The sequence below is a fragment of the Tachypleus tridentatus genome, chromosome 13 (assembly GCF_004210375.1).
Source record: "Tachypleus tridentatus isolate NWPU-2018 chromosome 13, ASM421037v1, whole genome shotgun sequence".
Lineage (NCBI taxonomy): Eukaryota > Metazoa > Arthropoda > Merostomata > Xiphosura > Limulidae > Tachypleus > Tachypleus tridentatus.
Window position 1 is genome coordinate 187,248,820 of NC_134837.1, and position 24,702 is coordinate 187,273,521.

The following is a 24,702-nucleotide window of genomic DNA, read 5'->3' on the forward strand; positions in this document are numbered from 1 at the left end:
CAAGGACAACAGGACACCACTTACCAGATACTCAAAATAAGAGATAAAGTCTGAATTTTGGCTCTTACATTTGACTAACCCCCTTCTTCTAAAACAGGTCAAACTGCATGTTATGCAAGGCATTAAAATCAGGATATGGAACATCATTAAAAAGGTTCTGGAAGTTTCCTTCTTTCTGTCCTGTTGTAATATTTATTTCTCCATCACTGTGTCTTTTTTTCATACAGCAAAACCATATCAGACTATATGCTATATCCACTGCAGGGAATCAAGCCCCTGATTTTAATGTTGTGGATCCAAAGACTTACCACTATCCCAGCAGAAAATCTCATTCCCAAGTTTTGAGGTAAGACTTAAATAACCTTTCCCTAAAAATGAAATAAATTAACTAAAACAAAGGGATTTTTGGTACAGATGCATTTATATAAAAGTGAATTACTAAAGAGAATTATTTCTTGTTCTACCAATAATTATGATATATAAGACATGCATTTATATGAAAGTGAATTATTTCTTGTTCTATCAGTAATTATAATGCATAACACATGCATCTATATGAAAGTGAATTATTTCTTGTTCTACCAATGATTATAATATACAACACAAGCACCTATATGATCTACCAATAATTATAATATATAACACAAGCATCTATATGAAAGTGAATTATTTCTTGTTCTATCAATGATTATAATATACAACACAAGCACCTATATGATCTACATTCTTCACTGAGTAAAAGAGACAGAATATACTATCAGTTACACTCAATACATTATCTCACTTAAAAAACCATTACTTGTGATCCAAATATTCCATCTAATGAGAAAAACAATGGTTTGGATACTGCCATCAATCATTCTAAAAATAAATTAGTTTTATTAACTAAATACATAAAAATACAATGTTCAGTCTATTTAACAGTTATTTTTGTGGTGAATTTTAGTTGTGGTCAAAGTTTCATATAATATAGTTTATACAATGTCAGGTACACAAGCCATCCACGTTGGCTTCTTTATTAGTTGGTTTCTTCTTTACAAGTCTCTTTGTGTGATAACCTTACCATTTTCCTTACTATCAAGTTTTCTTTTCTGTAACTATATTAAGTGACCTAATTAAATAATAAAAGAATGCTTACAATAGAGTATTTGTGTGGTAACTTATTTTTCTCACATCTGTTTATTCCAAACAATTGTGAAAAGCAGTTAAGATGTCACTAATGAGAATGAAAGCTGATAAAACTTGTCAGTAGAAGTTGAAGCATGTTCTATCATTCCTTATTTTGTCACTAAATGTTGAAGCATGTTCTATCATTCCTTATTTTGTCACTAAATGTTGAAGCATGTTCTATCATTCCTTATTTTGTCAGTAAATGTTGAAGCATGTTCTATCATTCCTTATTTTGTCAGTAAATATTTAAGCATGTTCTATCATTCCTTATTTTGTCAGTAAATATTTAAGCATGTACTATCATTCCTTATTTTGTCACTAAATGTTGAAGCATGTTCTATCATTCCTTATTTTGTCAGTAAATGTTGAAGCATGTTCTATCATTCCTTATTTTGTCAGTAAATATTTAAGCATGTTCTATCATTCCTTATTTTGTCAGTAAATATTTAAGCATGTACTATCATTCCTTATTTTGTCACTAAATGTTAAAGCATGTACCACCACTCCTTATTTTGTCAGTAAATGTTGAAGCATGTACCACCACTCCTTATTTTGTCAGTAGAAGTTGAAGCATGTACCATCATTCCTTATTTTGTCACTAAATGTTGAAGCATGTACCATCATTCCTTATTTTGTCACTAAATGTTGAAGCATGTTCTATCATTCCTTATTTTGTCAGTAAATATTTAAGCATGTTCTATCATTCCTTATTTTGTCAGTAAATATTTAAGCATGTACTATCATTCCTTATTTTGTCACTAAATGTTAAAGCATGTACCATCACTCCTTATTTTGTCAGTAAATGTTGAAGCATGTACCATCATTCCTTATTTTGTCACTAAATGTTGAAGCATGTACCATCATTCCTTATTTTGTCACTAAATGTTGAAGCATGTTCTATCATTCCTTATTTTGTCAGTAAATATTTAAGCATGTACTATCATTCCTTATTTTGTCACTAAATGTTGAAGCATGTACCATCATTCCTTATTTTGTCACTAAATGTTGAAGCATGTACCATCATTCCTTATTTTGTCACTAAATGTTGAAGCATGTACCATCATTCCTTATTTTGTCTGTAAATGTTGAATCATGTACCATCACTCCTTATTTTATCAGTAAATATAGAAGCATGTACCATCATTCCTTACCATGTCAAGAAATGTTGAAGCATATACCAACATTCTTTATCATGGCAAGAAATGTTGAAACATGTACCATCACTCCTTATAGTGAAGCATGTGCCATCATTCCTTACCATGTCAAGAAATGTCAAAGCATGTACCAACATTCTTTATCATGGTAGGAAATGTTAAAGCATGTACCATCATGTCACACTAAATAGCTATTGTACTGACTACATACATAAAGTTTACCATCTAAACTTACAGTACAACAGCCAACACAGTATAATAATTGAGTTTCCATGTTTCTTATTTATACCAACAGTCTATTAAAACTGTTAGCAAGCATACAGTATTCTAGTATTAACAACTAGACTAGGTAATCTTACTTTGATCATTCTAGATGGAATCTTTCACTTGGATATGAACTGTACTTTCTCTCCTTGTCACAGGTATGTCAGAACTAAATCTTACCAAATCAGTCCTAAAATAATTTACATGTCTAACTACATTCTGCACTGAAGCATTTCCTTTAACCTCATTGTGATTTTTGTTTAAAGATTTCGATTCCTTCTGTCCATTCACCATAACTTCTGGCTCATTCAAACTTTTGTACATGTTCATGCCACTGCAGCATCAAGTTGAATAATTTCCTTCATTTTTAAAAATTAACAATCATCTCGGCTAGCCAATTTTTTAACTTCCTTTTATCTAACTATGATCTCTTAAGATCCATCAATATTGTAGATTCTGTCATAACTAATGGAAAATCATAAACTAACTACTCTATTATAAAGGTAGCAGTGTCTAGTTCATATCTCAACTGTGTAGCCTTTATAAACTTTAATGCCCATAAAACTTCCAAGAGCATAGCTCAAATTAACAGTGTAGCAACCTTAGAAACCTCAATCATACCCCACTCTCTTCTTTAGTGAAAGCAAATTTTAACCTACCTCCATATGATAACCCTCCTAAATGTTGTGAGTGTATTAAAGTCTTTGATGGCACTGCCTTACAAAAGGATTTAGATCATTTAATGAGTCAAGCATAAAATGGCAGATGGCTTGTAATAATCACAGATTCAAGTTAATTATAATTTTGATGAGAATAACTTTTAAGTGTTATAGAATGATTTTAATCAGCAATGTACTTTTGCTCATGGTACAATAACATTATTTTTTGTCATATTCATAAAATACTGAACATAACTCTTAAAAAGATTGTAATTTAATTGTGTATGTCACTGATAAGGCCTATTTTGGTGCATTGTGTTCATCTAGGGATCTTTACGTTAGAAAGGTGATTGAATTGTTAGTGTTCAGAAGATATTTGCTAGGATCATTCTTTGGACCTCTGAAATTATTTTATAAATATTGTTGGGAAAGGAGATATATTTCGTTAATACAGTTTTTTTTTATCAGTGTTTGGCCTTTGCATTGCTTTCACTCAGTTGTGAGTTATTTAAATAAGGATGTGTGTTTTCTTATGGCAAAGCCACATCGGGTTATCTGCTCAGCGCACTGAGGTGAAACGAACCCCTGATTTTAACGTTGTAAATCCATAGACATACCGCTGTACTAGCATGAGGCATTTAAATAAGGACTGGATTAGAGGTTAAGTGAATGGTACGGTTTCGATGGAACAACGGGTCCATTGTTGTCCTTATAATGTTATATATTAATCTTATGTTATGTTATATATTAAAAATGTAATCAAATCCCAAGGGTAATCTACGTGAAGCAATTCAAGGCATCAACCATCAAAGACGAGACTTAAATAGCTGTTACTTACACTTCTTGTTATAAACATTTTATTTATAGTTAGTAACGTAATTAATCAGGAAATGTAGTACAGTTATAAGATTAGTAAGTTCTAACGTCACTGTTAGTAATAATAGTAGAAAAGCAATAACACTAACGTTACCACAGTTATTACAATAACAATTAACACTTCAACGGTTAATCCAGACTAAACTTCAAACGTAGTTGTGTTTCTAAGGAAGGCGTTAGGTACAGACATAAAACTTGCGTTTTTCCTTCTTACTTAATATTTCCCCCAATAAATTAAATTTTTAAATTGGGAGAATATTTTTCATTTTCTTATTTGAAAATATTAAGATTATATGATATTCATCAAGAAGCAAAACTGCTACGATATTTTACCTTTAAAAATACATCTATGATGATGTTCTGGAAATTTTGTAATTAAACACAAAGCTACACAATAAGCTATCTGTGCTCTGCTAATAACGGGTCTTGAAACCCGGATTCTAGTATTGTAAGTCGCAGACATACTGGCTGTACCACTGGGGAGCATTATTTTTAATAAATTATAATTTAGAAACTTTAGAAAAGCAGGGTGTATGCGTGTTTTTTCCTCATAGCAAATCCACATCGGGCTATCTGGTGAGTCAACCGAGGTAAATCGAACCCCTGATATTAGCGTTGTAAATCTGTATACTTACCGCTGTAGCAGTGGGGGACAGAAAAGCATGACACATAAGAAAAGTAAATGGTAAAAGCAACTGGTAAAAGCGAAACCATATTATAACAATAAATTTGGATGGTGTAATGATAGTCAGTCATACTATCTGACGTCAAAAAAAAAAAAAAATGTAAATAAACATTTCGAAATCACCGTTATTGTAATGCTGGGTAGGTCAGTCGTAAAGGCTATATTATTTCTCGTTACTCATCAAAAGACATAAATATAATGTTCTTACATATTAGTTAATAAAAATATGAGGGCCTTGTAATATTGGTGCATTTGTTTACCTTTTGTCCTGTGAGATAGTTGTTATGACACTTTTACTTTTTTGTCTGCCAAGGTTCAGTGTTCGAATACCCGTCATTTGAAGTCACTTGTTTTTTTTCAGCTGTGAAGGTGTTATATTGTGTCGGTGAATCTCAGTATTCATTGCTAAAAGAGTATTCCAAGAGTTTGTGGTGGATGATATTGATTAGCTGCCTTTCCTCTAATTTATCTCTTGTAAATTAATGACAGCTATTTGCTGATAGTTCTCGAAAAGTTTTGCGCGAATTTTAAATCGACCTTACTTTTTAAAGTTACATCTGTAAATTGCGGTGGTGGAAAACATTATTTCTTCAACTAATGTTCTTCACATTTTTCTTTACATAGCTTTCATACGCACAATTAGCTAGATGAAAAGGAGGTCACCAGTTTCAATAAAGCTTATATGAACGCCATTTTTGTAAGATGATTTCTGCATCTAGTCTTCCCAGTTACTTGAAGGATAATCATATCTCTTGAATATGTATTTGCTTAAAATTTAGAAGCTGAGATTTACTTTAGTTTTAAAATAAAAAAGGCTACTAATGAAAGTGTACAACAACGAGACGTTCTTGTTTCTATTGTGTAGAAAGTAATTGTTGCATTAATACTCCATCTAAAAATCTAACTCATTATAATGCATCATTATTGACGAAAGTAATGTTTCTAAAGTAATAAGTTATTCCAATAACGCGTTACCCAATTCTAGTTTTGACTTAACACTGAAACGTCGGAAGGAAATCAAAACATAAGAGTACTTAAAAATGTCCCGCCATTCGTACAATAGCCGGAGTTTGGAACTGCTGTTGAGTTAAAGGTAATATAATCACTATAGAGACAGGTTAGAAAAATCCTACTATATAAATCCTTCGGAAACTAAATGACCTTAATTAAACAAAGGCATGACATGGGATAGTCATTATTAGTTGGTCTTATTCTATTACGACCTCCTAGCATGTGATGTGAACAGTGGCCTGTAATAAAAAATAGTAACAATAAAAGAAAAGGGGGAGAAATAAGAGTTGGCTGATTGTATTACCAGTGAATGACAGTTTCCTTAGAAAATTAGTTGGCTGATTGTATTACCAGTGAATGACAGTTTCCTTAGAAAATTAGTTGGCTGATTGTATTACCAGTGAATGACAGTTTCCTTAGAAAATTAGTTGGCTGATTGTATTACCAGTGAATGACAGTTTCCTTAGAAAATTAGTTGGCTGATTGTATTACCAGTGAATGTCAGTTTCCTTAGGAAATTAGTTGACTGATTGTATTACCAGTGAATGACAGTTTCCTTAGAAAATTAGTTGGCTGATTGTATTACCAGTGAATGACAGTTTCCTTAGAAAATTAGTTGGCTGATTGTATTACCAGTGAATGACAGTTTCCTTAGAAAATTAGTTGGCTGATTGTATTACCAGTGAATGTCAGTTTCCTTAGGAATTAGTTGACTGATTGTATTACCAGTGAATGACAGTTTCCTTAGAAAATTAGTTGGCTGATTGTATTACCAGTGAATGACAGTTTCCTTAGAAAATTAGTTGGCTGATTGTATTACCAGTGAATGACAGTTTCCTTAGAAAATTAGTTGGCTGATTGTATTACCAGTGAATGTCAGTTTCCTTAGGAAATTAGTTGACTGATTGTATTACCAGTGAATGACAGTTTCCTTCAAATATAAACTGTTTTTGAATGAAAACAATTTAAATTATATTTTCTACTAAAATTTGATATATAGGTGTACACTTTACACCTGAAAGGTGCTACCACTCTAGGAAGAGTAATCATAGTTCATTTTTTCGTCATCCATAAGGAACAGTTTTTACTTCCCACTGGCTGCAGTTCCTGGTGATATGTTTAACACGTTCGTTTAAGTTACAGGTAGAACACCTACTGTCCTGTACTTTAGTTCTTTCATTCAGTTGTCGAAACAATTCTTTGAGTTCCTCTAAACGTCCACCAGGAGGAGTTCATGTTGAAATTTTCCATACTCAGGTATTATCTACTTTCGAAAATAATAAAGAACAGAAATAATTGGAAACAAGATGATAAATCTAATGGTTTTCTCGACCACTTTTAATGTAAAACCTACGCATATCCAGAACAAACATGAACCTAGAATAGATATTATTGTACTATGGATTATTGAATATCACACGTCCAAGTTCCAAAGACTGGCACTTTACATTAGATCAATAAATTAATACTATTCTAATCATACAATACTATAAATTTCGTTTGTGCTCATAGGATGTTTCCAATTTTATTCATTAATTCCAAACATGCTATCACGTGCTGGATTCACATCTACGGAACACACACTTAGTTTTCAATCACGTTAACTCTATGCACCCTAACATTAAGTTCACTGTGAACAGGAAAAAACTAACAAAATAGTATTTTCAAGGGCCCGGCATGGCCTAGCGCGTAAGGCGTGCGACTCGTAATCCGAGGGTCGCGGGTTCGCGCCCGCGTCGCGCTAAACATGCTCGCCCTCCCAGCCGTGGGGGTGTATAATGTGACGGTCAATCCCACTTTTCGTTGGTAAAAGAGTAGCCCAAGAGTTGGCGGTGGGTGGTGATGACTAGCTGCCTTCCCTCTAGTCTTACACTGCTAAATTAGGGACGGCTAGCACAGATAGCCCTCGAGTAGCTTTGTGCGAAATTTCCAAACAAACAAAACAAACAAACAAACTTAACCTCAAGACCCTATAAACGATTCAAGACAGAAATCTACAGAAAAATCGCCCATACTAGACTATACATTCCCTGGGACCCAACATATGAAACAAAACAAAAACTTAACATATTAAGAAACCAAATAAACACAGCCACAAAACTATGTTCACCTGATAAAATTAATGATGAATTCAACAAAATAAAACAACACTTTATCAACATCAACAAATTTCCTCAAAAAACAGTGGAAAAAAATTATACGCACACACCTAGACCAACAACAAACAAACAACAATAAATCCCAAGATACAACAAACTACAAAACCTTATACTGCTGCGTACCATATGTTCCCGACATGAGCAAAAAAATAACCAATATTTGGATACAAACTTTTTACAAAACGCAAGATTCCAGTAAACACCAAATTTATTCAAAAACCAGGTACAAAACTATGTAAAAATATACTATGTAAAAATTACACTGACAAACACAACACCAACATTATTTATAAAATACAATGTAATAACTGCCATGATTTCTATATTGGAAAAATAAGTTGACAAATGAAAACCAGATTCAAAGAACACAATAAAACAACCACATATTTTTGAACACTGCAAATCAAATAAACATGACATAACCACAGGAAACTCCCAGATACTGAGGTAGGGAAACAAATACAAACAAATGCAAAATCAAAGAAGCCCTACTTACACAGCAACTAAAACCAAAATTAAACCAATACAAAGGAACACCTTTATACCTGTACTATTTAATAATCTTACATCTAAGTGCAACGCCATCTACAATCCTGTACCCGTTTACACTCTTGTCCCTAAGACATGTGCCCAGCAATTGTCAGTTACAAACTCTCTCTTTATTAATCTGAAGATGACCTAAGAATGTCAAAACGTTGTTCTGTACTTTATTTTAATTAAAGTGCTAATACCTATACCAACCGTCTTGAGAATACATTTATACTTATGATCTGGTATAACAAATGAGATAGATAAGTCATCAATTTCCGCAAATATTTAATTTCTCGCATTCCTTCTTTTCATGTTCTAGTATACCCCAGATATCAGTATCTAGTATACCCCAGAGATCAGTATCTAGTATACCCCAGAAATTAGTATCATGTTCCCTCCTATATACTTTATATATTACTGATATGAGACCCTCAGTTCATCTTTTTAAATATGCTTATAATACATCTCTTGCAGCCATCCGTCTGATAATACTTTTCATCAATGAAGCTTTGCAGTCTGTTGTCAGCACATTTTTGGTTTAGAGCCACCGCTTCCGTCAATTATTAATAGCTTCACGACTAGAGCCGCAGTTTTTTTATTCATAACTCCATAAATAGTGTCTTTACCGTAATTCATTCCTATTTAAAGTCTAAAGTGATTATATCTTTTTCACCTCTTGGAAGCAGTTAAATATCTTGGTATTCTTTTCGACAAACACATCATCTGGAAGGCTCAGATGACAATTCTCAACCACTAACTAATATACCTGTTAAATCCATCCCTTGTGTTGTATACTTACAACATCTTTTTTCAATCCTGTTCCACTTAATCACATTACTTGACTTTCTGTTCCCTCCAACTTTTCGTAATGACTCGAGGTTTTAAAATGTTGTGCCAAACTATTTAGTCCACAACACAATAATTCTATAACTATATAAGCTTTTCATTCATTCTCATTTGTCTTCAATATCTATGCATCAAGTACATTCACTGGTATTTTCTCAATCAAAATGTCGTATTTGCCCATTTCTCTCTATGCTTTCTGAGTGTTTTATAAAACCTTACCAAAAGATGATTATTTATTGAACCTTCATATCATGTCACTTCCACTTGATGGTCCTAATTATGACAACTTTCTTCTTTCGAATCTATCTAGAGGTGTGATAAATTGATTGATTACTTACTGAACTACTACTTCCGGTTCCTACACTTCACCAAAGATATGCTCTTACTTCCAGTTATATAATTATTCTTCATGTCACTCACAGCCATATCATTTCCTTCAGGTATTCTCACATAATACTTATATCCTTAACATTACAGTTTCCCCGTCTCTTGACGTCATCTAATGTTCCACCGACCAGCTAGAGCTGGAACGGAATGTCAAAAAAAGCAAAAACAAAACACATCTATGTTGTTTGTATTTAGATGGTTTGATAAGCTCTGTTATATGACTTTCACTTATAACATCTTAGAATCAGAATTACTGAGGCATCCAGGCATGGCATGACTTGGTGGTAAGAGTGCACTTAACAAACAATCTGCAAGTTGCAGGATCTAAACCCGTTGATAAACAAGCTCGCCTTTACGTTGGTTCAGAGTAGCCAAGAGTTGGCGGTGGGTGGCGTTTACCAGCTGCCTTTCCTCTAGTATTTCGCTTCAGAATAAAAGAGGACTAGCTTCCTCGTGCAGCTTTACGTGAAATTCAGAAATCAAAACTAATGTTGTTCTTTTTCATTATTAACGCCGTGGCTGCATGGCCCCCATACCAGGAACAGTAACACCAACTTGCTTATTCACAACACATTTCAAACAACAATTAAAATTAATTCAAATAAAAATGAATAATAATAAATAAATGGTGTTCAAGTAAATGAATAATAATGTGTTATTGATCCTTATCTTTATTCTTACTTATAAATTGTTCATTTCAAATTGATAAACTACAATTCACCAACTTAACCTAGTTCACAATATAACAGTTGTCCACAGATGAATAACGTTCCAATCACTTGTGTAAACGACCCAGATGTCGTGGAATTTTATAAAAGGTCTTGTTCGCACTGGATATAGCAGTACAATGAGGTTGAATTGTTTATAGACAAGTTTCCACTTCCACTTGTAACTTTACTAAAGAAGTACTCATTTATTGATCTGTTACACCGACCGGCATATTTTGTATCAATGTTACTTTGTTGTCGTATCTTAAGAGGTTTAAATGTGTGACCATTTTCACTTTCCCTAATTCCACTGTATGTTTGAGTAGATTTTAAAATATTAAATGTCTTCTGCTATATGTGAAGTTTCCTCACAGAATCTTACCTCCAAATATTCTCAACGATTCTTATTTGTTTTTTGTTTTTGAATTTCGCACAAAGCTACTCGAGGGCTATCTGTGCTAGCCGTCCCTAATTTAGCAGTGTAAGACTAGAGGGAAGGCAGCTAGTCATCACCACCCACCGCCAACTCTTGGGCTACTCGTTTACCAACGAATAGTTGGATTGACCGTCACATTATAACGCCCCACGGCTGAAAGGGCGAGCATGTTTGGCGCTACGGGGATGCGAACCCGCGACCCTCAGCCTACGAGTCGCACGCCTTAACACGCTTCGCCATGCCGGGCCTACATGTATAAGTTATCAAGAAATGTTATCCAAACGAAAATGTTTTCATAGATATGTTTACTGTTCAAGTTGTATTGACTTTATTTATTTCTAAATTCATCAGATAAAATTATATTATTTTATTAACGGACTACTGAATAAAATTTAAATACAGATTGTTGTTTTCTTTCGTTGATTCACTTTAAAAAAAAGCCTTATTGTTTCTTTGTACTTTAAATTTAATATTTATTTCACCGTTTAAATTAGATGCCATGAGGGCGTTATAATGTGTCGGTCAATCGTACTATTCGCTGGTAAAACAGTAGAAGAGCTGGCGGTGGGTTGTTATGATTAGCTGCCTTTCATTTAGTCTTACACTGCTAAATTAGGGACGGCTAGCGCAGATAGCTCTCGTGTAACTTTGCGCAAAATTCAAAACAAACAAAAAAACTTCCCGAGTATTCTCTCTCTCTATTTTAGCAGCTGTTTTGGAATAAGATTGATATTTCTGAGGAAATATTAACTGTCTGTTCAGTTCTTGTAAAAAAAAAAAAAAAAAAGTGAGGAAATATTAACCCCTATGGACGTTGGAAGACTCGACAGATATCCCGAGTATTACCTTTATAGGTAGCCATATGATACATATTAACAACATACAAGGTTGGGCAGAATTTACAATACAGGTGGTAAGCCGTGGTATAACATACGAGATGCACCAAAGAAAGTATTACAAAAACAATTAGAAAAATTAAGAAGGATAACATTACATGCCTCCGTTACGTAATTACATGACCAATTTTTCGCTATAAGATTGTGGAAAACACAGAAAAATAAAAATTGTCTGTTCAGTACTTGTAAAAAAAGAAGAAGAAGAGGCATTCTTATAGCTAAGCCTGTATAAATTGGCCGAAATACGGGGAAGTAACTGTCACAAGAACTGTAAAATTATATTTTGGGGCATCTTAACCAATTATAATTACCTATAGGGGACAAGTTCAACATTTATGTTTCTCAATGTGTGTTGCCTGTATAAAAGTGTTTTTGTACCAAATCCAAGTTGTTTGACCTCTGGTACCACAAAATTCTTTTTAAAAAAATTAAAATACATAGGTGAATTGGACAAAGCTATATCCCTACCAAATTTCAAGTTAGTGTATATGTTACTGTGGCGTATATTCATATGTAAGGTAAATTATCAAATTTAGTAATATTATTTCAATTCAGGTTATATACTGTACGTTCTGTAGTTCATTAAGTAATTTTTGTTTTTCTATCATCTTTAAGAGTTTTCAAAAACGAGCTTCCCAATGGTAAGTCTGAAGGTTTATAAAACTCAAAATCGGATTATAATACATGAGATAGACAGAGCACAGATATCCTTTTGTGTAGCTTTGAACTCAATTAATAACAAATCAAGTACGATTATATCCTCTGCCTCTACTGCCATCTGTAGCATATAACCTGAACTATTATCTATTTCGCTTGCTTCATTGTCTGATACTGCGTTACCATTGGGTAGCAGCGAGGGACGCGATCGACGTCGCAAGGGTGGCCAGTGTAGGCCTACGTGTTGCACTATGGCTGATGTGAACGATTCTACTTTATTGTTCTTTGTAAGAGCTACACCGGCGCAGTGGGATTATGCGCTATCTCTTTATAATGATGTTTTAAACTTGAAAGCTGCCAAGAGGACGAAGAAAAATGGACCAGAGGAATTTATCAACTTAGATACTTGGTAAGTTAAAAACTGCTTGTATAATAGTATACGGTTCATTCAAGGCCTATCGCCTATGTTCAACACGTCAGTTGCTTCGCTTTGTGTGGCGTGTGCTCTGAAGTTACAATCGGTAATCGCGGTATGTCAAAGTGTGAACCACTTTTGAACCTTTCGCGCGAATATTAATTGAAAAGTGTACATCACGTGGTAATCAATAAGTTGTCTGGACGCGCGTGTGTCAAGGTAATATTTGTGCCTCTTTAAAGCCTCAGTGAATCGATGGTGCCGTGGGTGTTACCCGTAGATGTAAGAGCACAACTACGGTGTCATTAGCTTAGCAAATATGATACGCTGTGGTAGTATTTGTGAAATATAAGGATCGTAATTCTTTTCAGTGAAAAAATTATTTGTTGTTTTAACTGAATATCGCAATTTTCGTAAGTAAAATCTCAAATTTATTTGTACTGGTAGTTATTTTAACTTTTAAAAACTTATGAGAGAAAGTAATAAGTTAACCACATTACAAATTAATGTGGTTATATATGTTCCTGTTTCCGATCTGGCTGGATAATATTACATTTGTAGTTATAATCCTAAAAAGTAAAAATCACAATAACTTTGACATGAAGCTTAAAACTAGCACAACCGTCAATCTAACGTATTTAACATTAATTTTAAGTTTGATATTGTTTCACGTGTGCATGAATTAACTTGCTACCAAAAGGTAATTAAAAAAACAATTTTGGTAGATTGAGGTTAGTGACTGAACCGTAACTTGTCATAATAAAAATGAAAACCAATGTGATAAAAAACCAGTCACCCTATGAATATGAAACAGTGACCTTTCACTCTTAAAATTGAAATGACAACTGAAACAAAAGTTAAACCATCTCAAAATGAAGAAACATTAGATCATTAGGCAAACTTTTCTGTTTGTAAGTTTAATTCTAATGAAAACCCACTTTGTCAAAACACAAGTCTCTAACTAAAAATTAAAAAACTCTGTATTCAAGTTTGTAGTTTTACTATTTTTTGTAATTCTTTCACTTAAACAGCCCACCAATTAGATGACTATCAAAATGAAAAATTATTTGTTGATTGCTCTGTTTCCTGAAATATATTCATCTTTCTAAGTACTTTCTTATGACATGAAAATATATTTTACCAGTAGTCTGTCTTTTTTAACATGAATATTCTCACTATAATGAAAGTGCAAGATCTGTTACACATACGAAATGGTAATGCTGCAAGCAGAACCAACACTTCTTCACCCTTAATAAAAATTGGCTTGGTGGTTTTATTTACAGGTATAGTATAGTATAGTCTGGTCTAAATGGTTTTGTATTTTTACATTAATCCTCATGGATCAAGTAAGTTTCTCCTAAAGTTATATACTGAGAATATAAACTTTGTCTGTACTAAAAGTAATTTTTATTACATTGAAACTTTATGTATCCATGAACACCTGTGTGGCTGGCATCACACAAGATCAAACTACAAAGCCACTGAATAGAGTGTTCTTATATGTAAAGAAGCTAATCCACATCTTGTAGGGTACAGTAAAGATACACCTGTGAAAGTCATGTAAATTATAGGTATATGTAGTGTAATGTTTAATTTAATAATCCAGGATAATCTGCTTGTAAAGTAGAGACAGTTATATATGTACTGTAATGTCTGATTTAATAACCCAGTGTAATCTGATTGTTAAAAAGACAGTTCATTTACACATTTCATGGTTTTAGATACATGTTGTTTAAATGTCACTTTTGATTTGACCCACTTATTATTATTAGTGAGTTATGAACTTTTAAATACATTTTTAAACCATAAGGTTTAAATTCAGAATGGTGAAATGTTACTTGAAATGTGTACATACATGTTATGTAGGAGTGAGGACCTTAATTTGTCTGGTTCAAAGGTTAGACATTTATAGTTTAACGTGTCTTTCTGTGATTGTCTTTTCTATGTGTTTTTAGTTAAATAAATGTAAGTTTTATTCTTATTACATCTACATCAAGAGACGTATCATCCTTCTTTTGTTTCTTCTTTTTCTAAGCATTTTTATTTTGTTGGTTGATTGACTTAACTTTGTAAAGCTATAAACTTTGTAGGGTTATAAAGTTATTTAGGCTCTAAACATGGTAGGATTATAAACCTAGTAGCATTATACCTTTGTCCAGTATGTCCAAATGTTTTTTTAAGGATTTTATGGGGCTAAAAATCAAATAACCCAAATGTATATTTGGGGCTCCTGTGTGGTCATATTTACAGTGGTCAAGATGGAGTGGTACAATTGTGAATATTCATGTATTCAACACATTGAAATACCAAAAGTTTCTCATATTTTGAGTCTTTTTAAGGAGGATAGAGCTTATAAAAAAACAACAACATAATTTATGGTTTTGATTAATTACTTGGCTATATTTTGACATTGGGATTTAGTACAAAGATAATTTTCTTCAGGTCCCACATTGACAAACAAAAATGGTAGACTTGCCCATTTTTTTCAAACAAGTATTTCAGCTTGTGTATATTGTAAACAACTTATAGAAATGAATTTTGATTTCCTGTGATATTTGTAGTAAATCACATTTTACTGAATAAAAATCTTTAATAGAGAAAATATCCATAGTATGTGTACATGCATAATGAAGTAAGAATACTTTGGAAGATGTTTTATACTAAAATTTCATGTTATTATTAATGTATGAGATGGGTGTTTGTGTGTATGCTTGCTTCTTATATCTAATAACTATTTGTACTTACCAGCATTCTCCACAAATTAATGTAAGTGTAAAATCAAATATGCTGCATTTTTGTAACACAGAGAGTTGGGTAAAATGTGACATTTCCTTTTAACCTCACTTGATATAAGAGTTTCAGCAAGATACGTGAACAACAATATTAACACACATGGAGCACAGATAGTTAGAGGTCACCAACTGAATATATTTGTGTATTTCTAGGTGTCACGAACAAATGAGATGAATATATCTATGTATTTCTAGGTGTCACGAACACAAGCTGAATATATCTATGTATTTCTAGGTGTCACGAACACAAGCTGAATATATCTATGTATTTCTAGGTGTCACGAACACAAGCTGAATATATCTATGTATTTCTAGGTGTCACGAACACAAGCTGAATATATCTATGTATTTCTAGGTGTCACGAACACAAGCTGAATATATCTATGTATTTATAGGTGTCATGAACACAAGCTGAATGTATCTATGTATTTATAGGTGTTATGAGCACAAGCTGATTTATATCTATGTATTTATAGGTGTCACAAACACAAGCTGAATATATCTGTGTATTTCCAGGTATCACGAACAGCTTCCAAAGATCATACATGCTAGAAAGGACCCTCACATTACCCATGAAGAGTTGGTACAGATAACTAAGTGGAAGCTAATTGTAAGTGTCCTTTCACTTGTCTTTTGATAGCTTAGAAACTAAATACTGTAAATTGAATGTTCATTTACCAAAGATATGTTGTGGTACATATTTTAGTAAAAGTTGTAAACTTGTATAAAAATAGTTGTGTACAAGTTGGTGTCAATGTAAGATGCGTGTACAGGCTGATGTAAATATAAGATATGTGTACAAGATGATGTGAATATAATGTACGTGTTGGTATAAATATAAGGTATGTGTACGTGTTGTGTACAAGTATGCACACAAGCATGTAGACTAAGGTATATAATTCCAGTACATTACACTTGAAGTTAATCTAAAGTAAAGTTTTTATTTAATATCTCATTTTTCAGAGAGGAAAATTTCGCCCTCGCTTAATGGACCTTGTGAGAATCAACACGGAAGCAGCAGTCAAACAGACCAGTAAAAAGGCCTTCCGAAAACTTCCTAATATCTCTAATGCTATTACAGCTCTTACCACTTTGAAGGGAGTTGGTCCAGCCACAGCATCAGGTATGTTCAGCTATAACTGCGCAGGCAACATTACTGTTAGTTTAAACCCAGTCATTAGTATATTCTGTGTCCAGCTAAACTACACAGTCAACATTACTGCTAGTTTAAAGTTTAAACCCAGTTATTGGTGTATTCAATATCCAGCTATAACTGCACAGGCAACATTTTTACTAGTTTAAATCCAGTAGTTAGTGTATTCTATGTCCAGCTATAACTGCATGGCCAGTATTACTGGTAAGTTGTCCACTGTTATTGAAGTATTATATATTCGTACAACAGTCATTGATGTATTCTTAGTTGAGAACAATATTAAATATTTTTACTAACATTTAAAAAGTATTGCAGTTATAAGTTTTATTTGTTGTTAAATTATCTATTTGATTAAATAAACTTGATAATGTGAAAATAATCTTTTGACACAACTTTAAGATATTATTGTAACTGCAGAGGGAAAACTAAGATGTAAGTTGTGTATTTTTATTTTTAACTTAAAAAAATTCAATTTTAACTCAGATTGATTTAATAAAGGTTTTCCACTAGTTCATAGTAAATCTTTAGTAAAAATACTTTATAAAAAAAATCTGCTTTTCTCTGTATGATAGATTGTAATATGTTTTAAAAGCTTGCCAAATTTCATGAAGATACACTTAGTACATTGAGTGTTATCTGTAGTTTTATGGTTACTGGTGAGTCCATATAGAGAGAGTTAATAGGCTCATACTATGTGTGTTAGGACTTTAGTTTTGGTATTTTATGTATTTGAGACCATTTAGTTATTAATGTTTTCCTATTCATTTCTTCTGCAGCCATTTTGGCAGCTGGATACCCTGATCAAGTTGCGTTTATGGCTGATGAAAGTATGTTATCAACACCAGGTGTTGAAGCAATCGATTACACCTTAGCAGAATATTTGAATTACCATGAGCAGATCAAGAAGTGTTGTGATCAACTTAACAAGAAAAGTTAGTATGATATGTCCAACTTATGTTCTGGTTTCATTTGTAAAAAAAAAAATAAAAATACAAAACAGGTCTTCAATATTGTAATAAAAAGAACATTACATTTAACAAGATCTTAAATTATACTTATTATGAAGTATTGATCTAAAGAGATGTTAATTAATAGTGGTAATATATTTCAGCACTGTATGACCATGTTCAATATCAAAATGAAATGTAGACCAAGATGACAGTTAAATAACAGATCCTTCTACACTTTATACTGAACAACAAAGCATATTGGTATTTTTCACAAATAGCCCTCTTATTTGACATTCATTAACACTAAATATGGGCAATCCCGTGTCACAAGTTCTAGCAAACATTTTTATGACACAGATTGAATCTCAAGTAATCTATTCAGCTTTACACCCATCACTATATTGGTACAGATTTGTTGATGATACAATTGCTGGATTCACATCTACATAATGCACACTTTGTTTTTTAAATCACGTTAACTCCATACAGCCCAATATTAAGTTTACCTGTGAACAGGAAAAAGAACTAACCAAATAGCATTTCTTAACAGTTAAAAACAGAAATGCACATAAAAATCACCCATACTGGATTATACATTCCCTTGGACTCAGCACATGAAAGAAAACAAAAACTCAACATATTAAGAAACCAAATAAACACAGCCACAAAACTATGTTCACCTGATAAAATTAATGATGAAATCAACAAAATAAAACACTTCATCAACATCAACAAATTTCTTCAAAACCTGTTGAAACAATTATATGCACACACCTAGACCAACAATAAATCCCAAGATACAACAAACTACAAAACCTTCTACTGCTGCATACCATATGTTCTCAACATCAGCAAAAAAATAATCAACATTTGGAAAAATAAAACATTTTACAAAACACAAGATTCCAGTAAACACCAAATTTAATCAAAAACCAGGTACAAAACTAAAGTCCATACTATGTAAAAATTACACTGACAAACACAACACTAACATAATTTATAAAATACAATTCAACAACTGCCACAACTTCTATACTGGAGAAACAAGCAGAAACAACTAGATTTAAAGAACAAAAAAACACCACACGTTTTTGAACACTGCAAACCAATTACACACAACATAACCATAGAAAACTCCCAGATACTAAGCAGGGAAACAAATATAAACAACTGCAAAATCAAATAAGTCCTACTTACACAACCAAAAGTCAACCAATATAAAGGAACACCTTTATACCTATACTAATTAATAACCTAACTGTAATGCCCTCTAAAATCTGGTACCCATTTATACTCTGTCTCCTAAGACATGCTCAGCAACAGTCAGTTATAAACTCTCTTTGTTAACCTGAAGATGACCTAGGAATGTCAAAATGTTGTTCTTTACTTTATTTTAATAAAAGTTTTAATACACATACCAGCTGTATTGAGATACAGTTTCATCAACCCTATTGCTCTAGATGTCGTTTTTACATTTCTGTCTACATGTGGTGCTGTATTGCATTCAAAATTTAATTAAACCATTTTACTATCACTATATGTCACTGAAATGAATGTTATAGTTTAGGTTATAATTTATATTGTAATTTATGTTATAATTTGAATGTTTGTGTTATTTAACTTTTACTTACTTTGTTTTGAAGGAAATCTTTAACAAATATTTAAACTACAGTTTTTGTGTCATGTGATCCATGGGCTTTGAAACATCTCAACTTTAGCAGTGGTTCACTGTTAGCAACATAATGTGGTAAGGTACATGTGTACATAGACCCTAGTTATGTGATATAAAAAGTATTACAAGTTTTGCAACCCTTGATGGTTGCCACACCCCCCTACTTTACTGTGCCTTGAGATCTAGAACATTCATGTACTTAGTTGAAACAAGTGTACATAATTAGAAAGACTATCAACGGTTAATTTGAAATTGGCATGCAGTTTTCTTCATGTACGTGTAACTGCCATTAGTTTTGTTATCTACTTGATTGTCTATAGCACACATGGTGCTTTTTACCTAAATATGCTATATTAACCTGAAGCTTACTTGAGAAGGTCGAAACATTGTTCTTTACTTTATTAGTAACTGTTAATGCCCATGCCAGCTGTCCTGAGACACATAAATATGCTATAGTTTAGACAGATGGTTACATTGTATTATGTTTGTTTTAAAAATCAAACATGAGTGATTTTTTTATAAGTTTAACTTCTCACCTGGATTGTGAAAGGTGATAAACAAGATAATGTGTACAAGTGCCATCTTGTTTTGGGGATGCATCTCTGCAGAGTCTGCTGAAATACCCTCATAAATTCCTGCAGCTATTAGTTGACATATGGGCATAAATGATAGTAAACAAAGAATTTGAAAGGAAAATTAAAAATATACTATGAAGGAAAAGATAAAATGAAATTATTATGCACAGAAGAAAAATACACTCGTTATTATTCTAATGAATTTCTACAGAGAGTTGAAAATTACATGAATATTTTCTTTCATTTGTTTGTTTTAAACATTTCATCACACTGTATGTTGATGGTAATCGATATTGATACTGAAACATATTTAAAGAGAATATTAATACTAATGGTTAAGTAAAATAAATTCAGAAATAAGGACTGCATTAAAAACAACAAATCTGAACCTCTGGCTAATGTTAGTTTGTTGTAACCAAAACAAAAATAAAAAATGGTGCACTATTTGAAAGGATCCCAGGTTACAGGCTGTAAAGTTGGATATATAATGCACCCTAGGTTTAGGAGGTGTTTGAAAAAGTAGGACCCACATTGTGATGGGGATACACCATATATCAGTCTTATATGAAAGACTTATATCAAATCTTTAAATGGAATTTTGGTGTACAATATGGTAAAATCAGATGTTTGAATGTTATTTATTTGTTCACAATTTCTTAGATATTCTAAAATAGTTTAATTACTTTTTATTATCCAAATTATTATTATTATTTTATTATTGATACCTTCATTAGTATGTTTTTTCTTGTCAAGATTATATTTTTAATTTTATCAGATAAAATTGAATAATTTTTTAAATATAATGGCCAGTTATTTAATAACTGTTCTTGCCAAATTAAAAATAAATCTAATCAGAGATCTATGAAATTTGGGAATAGCAAGTATCAAAGGTAAATCTACATAAGAATTTTGTTTAGGATAAAGTTTATTATAAGCTTTAATTAAATTATTAATTATTGTGTGTTTAGATTGGTTAATGGGTTGAAATGTTTTTAAGTACATAAAACTTCCATTTCAGAAACCATCAAGGTAAATAACATTTAATACAGTTAAGTTTTAACATATATTCATCAATATTGTTTTCAACAGACTGTAGAATATCATTCTTATTACACTTTGTAACTATTTTGTATTTGGATCTTTATTTGAGTATTTCATGCAATATTTAATTTTTTTTTTTTTTATTATAAGTTCCGAGCTACCAGAAACAGTGTTTATAGAAAGTATTGATAAACTGTTTTCATACTCACAAGGTATATTATTAATTTCATCTATATTTAACTTAGTTAAAAATATTTATAATTATATAATAGTGGACCAATTGAAATGTGAAAACTATAAGAGAAATAATATTTTTTATATTTCATATAAAAATCACCTTTCAAGTGTTAGTGCAAATAACTGTAACTACATGAAATAACAATATTTTATTAAAAATAGTAGAAAAAATATCGATGTTTGGTGTTTTACTTTTTTGAAACTACATACTTTTAGAAATATCCTTGTAAAATTTTAAACCATTTCATCCTCCAGTTCAGTAGTTACAGGATTAAAACTAAAGTGTTTAAGAAAATGCTAATAAACATGACAAGATAATTCATTGTTTTAGTTACTTTCAGATATGAGAGAAATGGGTATCACATCTTAAAAGATTTCAGAAAGAAAGACAATATAATAGACTAAAATTAAAGTGAATTGTTAAAACTTAATCAAAATGGTAGTACTGGCAATTAGTGCAATTCTTACCACACGTGGTTACAGATTTATATTTTATAAAGCTTAGTTATATCACTGGTGTATAAGACTAGTTAATGTATGACAGAAATCTTTATATTTATTTGTATATTACTTTTGCATAAACTGGGTACTTTTTTTTTTCTGGCATATTGCTTCATATTACTGTAAAAGATGAGATGAACAAAGCTGTCATTCAAAGTATAAAAGTTATTCTGTGTGGTCATTCATTGATCAAACTTTATGGTTTTCAGCACATTTGGAGTTTTTAAGTTTTATGAGGTTTCTAAGATAATTTCTGAGAAAGATATAAATTTATTGTGAAAGTAGCACATGTTTAGCTTTTTTCTTTACCCTATATACAAGATAAACATTGTAAAAGTGGCATATGAATATGGGGTGAAGAAGAAGGCTAAACAAGAAAAACATTCAGTTGAAAGATTAGAGTAACTTCTAAACAAATGTCCAAGTCACCAGGGGTGTCAAAATAGTTAATATTTAATTGTCTTTTTCAGTAAAACATCTTTTTCAATGATTACCATAGATGTGACAAATATTACTGCAGAACATAAGTAACACAAATATAAATAATATTTATAATTTTTTTTCTAGCAGATATAGATTGTATTTATAACTGTAAATAGAACAATAATGTTTATAATTTTTTCTGTAGTAGATGTAGACCATAGTTATTACTGTAAATACAACAGTAATGTTTATAATATTTTATCTTGTAGCTGTGGATCTTAGTTATTAGTGTACTGTTAAGAACATCAGTATTAGTATATTTACAAATAATCACAAATAAATAACTCACTCTATATTTTATGCAGAATGTAATTTAATTAAATTTAAGGAAAAAATATTAATATGAATAATAATTACCTTGTATAAACCCTGGATTTAGATCCACAAAGCTCTGAAATTCGTGAACCCAACAGACCCCAGCATAATGGTGGTTTGCATTCAGCCTCAAAATATTTTCTTAGTTTTTTGCTGTTATTATGTGGTTATTAGTGTATAATAACCCACTTGGTGCACATCAAAGATTTTTTATAATATATGTTAACTTAGCCTAAACCTAAGTGAAATGCTAATAAAATGTAGAAGTTATTTTTTGTAACAAGAAATTTTAATTCTTGTTAGATCCAGAAGGAAAATGGACTCCCCATAAGGTGGAACTTACCCTGTGGACCCACTACTTGGCACGGGAGCTGAATCCTTCTTTATTGGAAGGAATGCCCAAAGCAGAAGCAGATGATAACCCTGCCACCCCAAATGGTAAGTCCAGTAGTGACCAGGATAATGAACCACTTGATGACCAAACGTCAACTGTTGTCAACAAAGAACAAGAAGACAATTCTGAGGAAACTGGTGAAGATAGCCATGATTCCAAGATCTCATCCACTGACATTTTCAGTACTGGTCCAGAAAAGTCAGGGTATTCAAACCTCGACAATTCCATTTCAAATGATGGAGTTGAAGAAAACACCGAAAACAGTGAGTCTTGCCCATCTGAAGAACCAGCTGTCAAAAAAGTGCGGGTCCAATAGTAGTTGATCTCTTCATACATATGACCTTCCTGTAAGCAGTTTCACTTCAATTTTTCAAGTTTTATCACATAGGTGGAAGATTCATATAAAAAATAATTATCCTCTATATTTTTCTATCCTTCATTTTAGTCAGAACCCCTATTTGTGGGGGACAAGAGTAAACTCTTACAAATGTTAGAAGGATTTGGTTTTATCTTAACCTTCAGTATTTTGAAACATACTGAAAGTAGTTCAACTTATTCTGAAGTAATACTGTGTCTTAAAGAACTAGAATTTATCAGTTAACATGTAGAACATTTTGAAAATAATATCAACTCGAAAAGACTCTTTTTCATCTAGTTCGCTTGTGTTACTTCTGTTCTTTAAAAAAGGTTATTTTGTGATAATCAGGTTTTCATTAAGACTGCTTCACTAAAGGCCGTAAGTGTTCCTTATGCACAGTAATTGACACAAGGCTCTGGGAATCAACAGAAACTGTTTACAGTCAAAAAAAGAAATTCATCAGGACGTACTATCAAACATTCCTGATTTGACATCACTGAGATGTTTTTTTATTATTTCACACTCTGTACTATTGTATCAGTGTTAGTTCATTATCCACATTTCATAACCAAGTGTACGTAAAGTGGTTGGTACCAGTTTGTTTTCTGGTTAAATGAGAAAGAGTTAGAAATATCTTAGCTTCAGTCATTTAGACCAGTGGGCCTGTATCACCCAAAATGAATGAGAAACTGTTAATAAAGGATCTCCCTAAAAGAAATATGGAACTTGATTCCCTAAACAACATTTCTGTTGTCTTATTTAGTTACAGGCTTTATTCTCAAATCAGTTAGGTTTGTATAAAGTAAATATAACTGAACAAAGTCTTATGAATTGTGTTGTTATAATACTTAATGAGGTACATCATGCAAAAAGGGGTTTCCTGCAGTAAAAATTATTTTAATTAAAATAAATAAAAAAAACTTTCTTTGATGTTGTAAAAAGAAAACATCTATATACACCAGTTTCTGTAAACTTTTGGTAAAAAAAATTTTGAAATGATCAGTCTGCTGAAACACGTTCCTGTTTCAATACATATTAAATGTGGATCTGTATCAGGTCTGTAGTTTTGGAGAATTTTGTCTGTAATGAAAAGATCTTAGCTGATTTTGTGAATAAGGCTTGTGATTGGCTACTTTTTCTTTCATTCTGTGCTGTTACCTCTTTTCAAAAATAGTGAAAGAGTTGGACTTCAACTGTATTAATGTTGTGTTTATTCACAGCATTTACTTGTTCCTATAACTTATGACATTCCACAGATACACTTGTTACAGAACTTTAATTGAAGACCATTCACTGATAACTGTACTTTTTAAATTCATAACATGTTGAGTTTAATATTCTGTATGGCCACACTCAGTTGAAATCACTGCTAGAAGCT

General features: G+C 32.0%; 2 protein-coding genes across 10 annotated transcripts in view; one reads left to right on the plus strand and one right to left on the minus strand.

Moving 5' to 3' along the window:
- The window catches only part of LOC143239737 (sodium-independent sulfate anion transporter-like), an 85,244-nt gene extending 80,361 nt beyond the window's left edge, over positions 1 to 4,883 (minus strand). For 2 of the 8 annotated variants that reach the window (XR_013021344.1, XM_076481169.1), the window contains exon 1: positions 4,457 to 4,696. Coding sequence is in view for 4 of the 8 variants with exons in the window: in XM_076481169.1 (XP_076337284.1) it covers positions 4,457 to 4,688 (232 nt within the window). In the remaining 4 variants the exon portion in view is untranslated. Of the gene's footprint in view, positions 1 to 2,683; positions 4,303 to 4,456; positions 4,697 to 4,758 lie in introns of those variants that run through there. The other 6 variants (XM_076481168.1, XM_076481166.1, XM_076481163.1 and 3 more) reach the window with 5 other exon arrangements.
- LOC143239739 (uncharacterized) lies at positions 108 to 24,042 on the plus strand. Of its 2 annotated transcripts, none has more exons than XM_076481171.1 (5): positions 108 to 346; positions 16,162 to 16,255; positions 16,609 to 16,768; positions 17,575 to 17,730; positions 22,876 to 24,042. In XM_076481171.1, the coding sequence occupies exons 1-5, from the start codon at positions 108 to 110 to the stop codon at positions 23,280 to 23,282; spliced, it is 1,056 nt and encodes a 351-aa protein (XP_076337286.1). In that variant the 3' UTR covers positions 23,283 to 24,042. The 2 variants fall into 2 exon arrangements, with proteins under 2 accessions (XP_076337286.1, XP_076337287.1); XM_076481172.1 differs by lacking the exon at positions 108 to 346 and adding an exon at positions 12,587 to 12,847.
- The last annotated feature ends 660 nt before the right edge of the window (positions 24,043 to 24,702 follow it).